Genomic DNA, 7,602 nt, shown 5'->3' with positions numbered 1-7,602 from the left:
CAGAAACTAAGCTGATTATTAAACTCAGTCATCTTTTGTTTGTATTGTGGTGTCATCCTTGGTGAAGGTAGAGTGCTGCTCAGTGTTATGCCCATATCACTCTGTTACTCATAGTCTGAGAGCTCCATAATGTCTCTCTTCATATAGTCTAGGGAGATACTTCTCAGATCATTTACACCTACGTTAGTCATACAGATACCTGATGCAGTGACTTCAGTATGTGTGTAGCTTGGCAGATCCTGACTCCTGATAAGTAACTGACTGTTATATACTCTTTGTGCAGCCTGGTGAGTAGGCCATCAGTATGTCACACAATGGAGTTCTGTATGACTATAGTCCTGGGTGGTGTGTTGATTTTCCTTATGGGTGTTTTAGTTGAGCTCCACTCAATATGGCCATATGTGTAGTGTTAAATGTTGCTTTTGTTGAGTGATTTTTGGTTTGCTGAATATAATTTTTGCAGGTGGAAAGCCTGGGAGGTCTTTGGGATTTGGGAAGATTTTATTTAAATGCCACAGCATAAGTTTGTCTGTGTGTTTGGTATATAAAGTGTGGGTAGGTGTAACGTGTATTTCTGACAACCTGATTTTTATTTTATGTGCTTGTATGTGAGTGTTTTGCCTCCAGAAACATTGTATGTATAAATCTCTCTCATACCACATCTGTTTCTTTAAGGAGTAAATAGTTGTCAATGAACATGAGACAATTGCTACATTGTTTCAAAATACCCATGTTCACTAAGCTGGCTATGGAGAAATTGGGAAGGAGCATATCCACGGTGCCAGGTCTTTCATTAGGTGAGTGTAGTGCAAGAGGGGTTAAAAGATGCCAAGTAAGGGCACTTTTGGGACTTGGACTAGACCAAGGAATACAGTATAAAATTTAAGGGGCAGCACTTTTCAACATGCAGACTAGATGTGCTATGCTTGTTGATGCACAAAGCAGTTTCTTTACAATTACTCAGTTACTGGGTGCAGTTTTACAGGTAGTTCCACAAGAAAATTTTACCTTCTAGGTGTCTGATACTATATTATATATTATATATATTATATGCTAATCGTCTCTGCACACTTAACATGTCAGATTTATACAGGCACTAAAAACAATATGTAATGCAAGAGATAAGTTCTAGACTGAGGCACAGTTATATTTGGACATAGAGAAACAGAGAAGCAGAGGAGCGTTCTAAATATGGGAAGGCAGAGATTAGTAACTAATCCGGGAGAAAGAAAAAAAAGAGGCAATATAACAGGGTTTTAAAAAGAATATATAAGATCTAATGAAGCTGTATATTTTTTTATGCTGAACTGGTGAGAGAGTTAAATAAAAGTAAAAGCAAAATGCCTGAATGCCTGTTTATTGGTAATATTTATACCGAATGAGAAATGTGGGAAAGTGTGATGGGTATTATATATCAAGAGACAAGAAGTAATAATGAATGAAAGATGAATCAGGCAGGCAAACTTCAAGAACTATACATTTCAAAGAATGCTACATGTTCATAAAATGAAATGCAATACCTAGTCCAGAGTAATGACAGAACTGCAGGAGATCTGTCTGTACTGACAGCGGTGTTGGTTAATAATTTGTCTTACTGAGTTTCTAGTGACTCTGACAAGGGCAATAACATCTCATACCTGCAAAAGCTGCAGAAATAGGAAACCAGACAAATACTTGTCAGTTACCCAGATCACAGTGATAATGGAAATAAACCAATCATTGCTAAGAAAAAGAACGATTACATATTCTGAGTGCAATTTGATATGGTGTCTAAGGCAGCATGGATTCTATTTTCACTGAGCATATTACACACTTGTAAATCCACTGCCATTTGTGGATAGGGCAGGTACTCTCCAGTGAAAACTATTAACACTGTCTTGTTTAGAGAATCTTTATGGTATTCCCAATTTATAAAATTCATTTAACGTATATATACTTTAGGTATTGTAGAACAGTGTTGTTTTTCACCTTAGTGTATTGTACTGTGCTGTGAAGTTCTGCTGATAAACAAGTTAGCTTCATTTTGATTTGCAGAAATATCGTGTTTTATTTGAAGTTATTTTAGATGAACTTTAACATTTAAAATTTTGATTTATGGACCTATTTTTTTTATTTTAGCCTGTTTCATACTGTACTGAAAGACTGTAAGAACAGGGAAAGTGTTTGTATAAGAGTGTGCTAGTGGACAGTCTGAACTGGTTCCCAGTTTTACTAGCAGGAGCTTTGTGTAGAGAAGCCACTCTCGGTTTCCAATCTGATAGTAGGGGATTAATCCAGTTGGGGATGTCTCTTTCTTTCTTTCTTGTTTATTTATTATTTTATTTCTTTGATTATTTGCAGAAAACCTACAGTCTGATTATTACCTTGAACACAATAACAGTTATCATCAACTATCTAATTTTGATTATATATGTAATCTATTTTACATCTGAATGTGCAACCATTTGAGATTCAGAGACAGCGCTGCCATGGGGCTGCACCACTGTGGGTTACCTCTGTGACCATGATAAATAATAATGTGGCATATGGTAATTAGCCATGTACTCTCCCATGGAACTGCCAGCGGTAAACCATTTATACAGAAGAGCAATTTGCAGAATCTGAGAGGGTCTTTCTCAAACAAATAGCTGGTGATGAAACAATAGACTAAAACTAAATGCCAGAAAATGTATACTTATCCTTCTGCAAACATTGCTTCCTTTGTAACTATCACATTGACAACATACCTTTGAAAGTTCATCCATTAGTCAGGGATCTGGGAACCCATGTCAACACTGAACTTTACGTTGATCCTAGTTATCCACTATTGTAAGCAAGTCCTTTTTTATCACACGGTTTATAGCTAAAATTATAACATCAAGGTCCAGGGATGGAATCACTCCACTGTACTCAGCTTTCATCAGTCTGAACATTGAATACAATGCCCCATTCAGTATATAGCTGTCCAAACACTTTTCACAGCTGGAATGATCGCAATGCTTTCTCACTAAAAAAAGCAATGGCCTCAACCATAAAAAATATGCAGACCATTTCAAAGTCTTGTCCCTCTTTTCTGCATCATACAGGCCACTAGAGGTGACCTCCTTCTTGTGCATGCAGCCTCAACAGACCCTGTCCTGACAGACCTATCACACATTTGCAAGTCAAGTGGTAGCATGAACACCTGCTCAAGGGATACCAGTTTCTTGTACAACATAACAAGAACATGTCAGAGTGACAGTATGCATCACAGAGAATACATCTTCTGTGAAACTGCCTTCCACTCCACATAAACCAAGTACTTTTCTTACTTTATTCAAATGTAGTTTGGATGAATGAATGGGAAACCATAAATTTACCACCAGTTTAGCACCTGTGTCCCTAATGGATAGGCACAATAAGTAAATGCCCCAGCATATTCTTGTTCTTCCTGCCTCTGGGTTATTTATATACAAAATATAAGGGCTAAAAACTACCTTAGGAATGTAAGTCTAGGCTTCTTAAAATCCTCACAGATCAATAGCCAACTAAGTACTATGAACCTATGAACCCAAAGTTGGAGGTGTTTATAAATTATAATTTGATCCTGTAGAAAATCTAATGGGATGCTGTGAGATCCCCTGTCTTACCCAGAATTATATATAACTTTAGTATGAACTATGAAGTGCTATAACTTCAGAGTCAGAATATAAAGTAAGGCAATGTGAGAAACTACTTTTCACTGTATGGCTGTTAAGTTTCTCAGGTTTTAAAGTCATGGCTTTGGAATAAGGGCAGTATTGACACATAGGCAGCATTAACATATAGGCTCAGGTAGCATACAACAGTAAAACACTGGGCATTTCCTGTTAAAGTTGCAAGACTCCAGTCCTCCTGCAGTCTTTATCTCATCCATCTATGCCTTATTGTAAGCAATGTCTCATACCCCTAATACCTATGCTGAATCCCATTTGATTCAACCTTTTAGTTCCTGTAAATATTAGTAACACTCAGCAGTCAGTTTCATGTTAGTTCAGTGTGTGCAGTCTGTTGCTTTACTGCTGTTTTCTGCCATATGTAGGTTTTTGCACCCATGTGCTGCCTAATTCATCAGATATTTTTTTCTTTTATGTCTTCCTGTCAGTTGTATTGTGTTCGATTTCTCTGTCCTCCCTTTCTCTGATTCTGCCAAGGGTCAGAGCATACTTCCTTTAATGCTTCCTGCCAGCTGTGATACAGATCTGTTTGTCATACCCACTGCCTGCTGTAGAATTCCACTACAGTGACAGTGAAATCTAATGTACTACAGCCAGGAAGTTCATGCTTCATGGTACATTTTTATTGGCTTACTCATTTAACATCATTTCCTTTTTGTGTTTCATAAGACTCCAGTCAGTGTCTAAACAGATTCTATAAGCACGTAGCATCTACTAGTGAAAGAAAAACTCTGTGGCCCAAATAGGCTAGTGTGGCCATATTTCAAACTTAAGTGTTCCCATTTGATGTATTCCTACCGCATTGCCCACATTAATACTTTAAAGGTTTCTTACTGAACTTGAATTGCAAGTCTTGCTGCACTATGAGGTGTGCTTTGCAGACAGACTGGTTTTCATGTCTGTTCTTTTGAGAATACATAATGTCTAATTTCCTTCAGGGCTAATACAGTGTTTGCCTGTTCCAAAAACTTGAAACACTTGCTTTTGCTTTATTGAAAGATGTACCTCTATTGTTGTTGCAATAGACAGAAAAATAAAATGACCCCTTCTTTATATAATGACTTACCAACCCTTTGATAATAAGGCTTGCATAATCCTACCCACAATCCAGTGCATGGCTGTGACATGTGTACCTCATCTCCAAAACACATGAACAATAATATCCAGATAACATATGTTGCCAACATGTATAATTTCTGAGTGCCACTTAGGAAAGTTAGATTAGAATGCCAACAGGGATTTGGGGGGATAAGTATTTGTTCTCATTTTTCTGAAAATGAGATTAATAAAAAACAATACAAGCAATGAAATATGATATTTTTACTTTATATGACTAAATAAGATACCAACAATGTCATTATTATCATTAGCAGGTAAAGCAGTAACCTTATTAATCTTAGAACATATAAAACAGTGCATTTTGATACATGTATTTATTTAATCACTGTATCTATATCTATCTATCGGTCTATGTATCTATCTATCATCTATCTATCTTTCTAACTTTGTTAACCGGGTAAGTCAACAGACAAAAAGATTGCTTTCTGCCAAGACACAGGGTGAAGAGAGAGTAGCAACCTTTCAAAACATCATTTACAAAATACATTTAAGTTCAGTATATCTGGAGAAAACTACCGCTGCCATCGATTGTCCATAAAACTATTGTTTTTAGAACATTGAATACTTGTGATGTTTTCAGAACCCTGAGTATTTGCAAATTTTGAGTGAGTACTGGTATGTATTTTTTGGAAACAGTTTCCTCCAATGAGATGGACAACAGATTTCTGCTTCCTTATTCCTGGTCCTGAATAGATGATAAAACATTTAACACCACTTAAGATAAGATAATCCTAACTCTTACAAATGCAATCGTAGTAATGGTGACATAATGCCTTTTACTTGATAGCACAGTATGAAAGAGCTTCCACAAGCTTTTTTACTGGAGACAATTAATTGATTAAGGAGTTGTTTCTGTTTTGTGAAACATAAGTTCTTGAATCAGACAAAGTCTGAATTTTCAAAAATAGGTTTCATCTAAATTTATAGAAGAAAGGAGGGCTGCAATGCTGTTTTTTGGCAAAAGCTCCTTACCTTTTTCCTTATTGCTGCTTAATTCAAAAGTGATTCTAAAGCATAACAAGAGATATTGAGGTGCAAAGGTCTCCCTACCAAATAGAATATTTCAGCAAATGTCGGCAGGTTTGTGCATTTGAAACAGAACGTTCACTATTTTTGGGTCACCCATTTGATTAACATTTTAAGAAGGGTCCAAGTAGTCTGAAAAGTTGGGCTGCATGGCTAGTTGTATAAGGCTGTAGTGGTTATTAACCTAGTATACATCTATGAACCTATAAACCTATGAAAATATAAATAAAGCTCTTTTATAAAACATATATTGATCCTATAAATGTATCATCTGATAAAAAAAGTTTTTGATGTAAAGCTAAACTGCATCTGAGAAATGGGAAAAGATAAATAAAAATAATAATTTCTTTTTAATATTTCAGTAAGATTCTAGAAGGCTTGCAGGTCACAAACAACAATGATAATACAGGAATATGGAATGAGAAAATCCTGTTTCGACAGCTAAACCTCTCACCATATAGCAAGAAGGCACTGGTTATCACTGGAGAGCTATTGGTAAGTGCACTTTAGAAAGAGCTACAAGAAGAGCTGTGTAATTCCCCACCAGTTTGAAGTTCTGATCTGTCCATAAAGCTATTGTTTTTAGAACACTGAATACTTGTGATGGTTTCAGAACCCTGAGTATTTGCTAATTTTGAGCGAATACTGGTATGTATTCTTTGGAAACAGTTTCCTCCAAGAGGTATGGTTTAAAATGTTTAGGCTATTTAAAGTCAGACTCCACACATACACAGACACACACACACACACACACACACACACACACACACACACACACACACACACACACACACACACACACACACACACACACACACGCACTCACACACACACACACACACACACACACACACACACACACACACACACACACACACACACACACACTTTTAAGGTTTGATAAAAATAAATGCTCCATAATTTTCAAGTTTAATTGAAAAAACACTGCAGCCTTTCATACTGTTTTGGAATAACTGCTAGTCGTCTAACTACGGAGTCCCATTTCATTACAGCCTTTACTAGTATTCAACAGGAACAACAAACATTTCCCTCAAAAAATGAGTTCCTCTAACTGACTTTTGCCAAAACTACTCTTTTCAGTTCAAGTGACAGTAATCACAAATGGCAATGTATTTATTTTCATCCTGTTTTAAAATTGGTGTCACACACATGAAAATATATATGATGACATTATTTTTCTTACATTCTTAGTCTTTTCACATATCCAATTTATTTGAATTTCATATAAGGATAATACTTGGATTCAGTGGAATGGAAATAAATAGAGAAAAATGTTGCTGCTGGCTCTGTGTACTGAGAATTGTAGCCTATTAAATCTTGCTTTCATTGCTTGATTATTAAACCTAGTTTAATAATGCTTTAATTTTATATACCATGAAGGATGAGTCTCATCAACCCCCCCCCCCCGTAGATGCTCATATTTTATTGTAAACAAAAACTTTTACATAGTTAACTTTAATTTTATACAAAGTGTTTAATCTATTTTTATATTAGTGCTTTGGAGTATATCACTTTCATAAAATTGAATTTTAATTTGATTGCTAGGTGCTAGGTGCTGTTTATGTAATATCACCATTTTAATATCCCATATAGATCCCACTGTTTTTAGTTCACTGGTCATGGGGTGCACATTTTCCAACACTTTCTCAGTTTACTGTTTGACATCAGAGGCACTAACATCAAAGGACTTTCTGTTGTTCTAGCCATGCTGTTGAATGTGAGTTTAAATAACTTGACCTATGTTTACTGTTTTAGTAGAAAT

The 7,602-nt window shown here is 35.9% G+C and overlaps 1 protein-coding gene across 1 annotated transcript in view; it reads left to right on the top strand.

Moving 5' to 3' along the window:
* The window catches only part of LOC122787323 (phospholipid-transporting ATPase IC-like), a 446,410-nt gene that overhangs the window by 302,223 nt on the left and 136,585 nt on the right, over positions 1–7,602 (top strand). The window contains exon 20 of the mRNA XM_044053968.1: positions 6,182–6,314. Coding sequence (XP_043909903.1) covers positions 6,182–6,314 — 133 coding nt within the window. The remainder of the gene's footprint in view (positions 1–6,181; positions 6,315–7,602) is intronic.

Source organism: Protopterus annectens, chromosome 13.part0, assembly GCF_019279795.1.
Source record: "Protopterus annectens isolate FY-2018-M chromosome 13.part0, PAN1.0, whole genome shotgun sequence".
In the NCBI taxonomy this organism is placed as follows: Eukaryota; Metazoa; Chordata; order Ceratodontiformes; family Protopteridae; genus Protopterus; species Protopterus annectens.
Note: the sequence above shows the minus strand (reverse complement) of the source record. Positions and strands in the feature narration are given on the sequence as shown.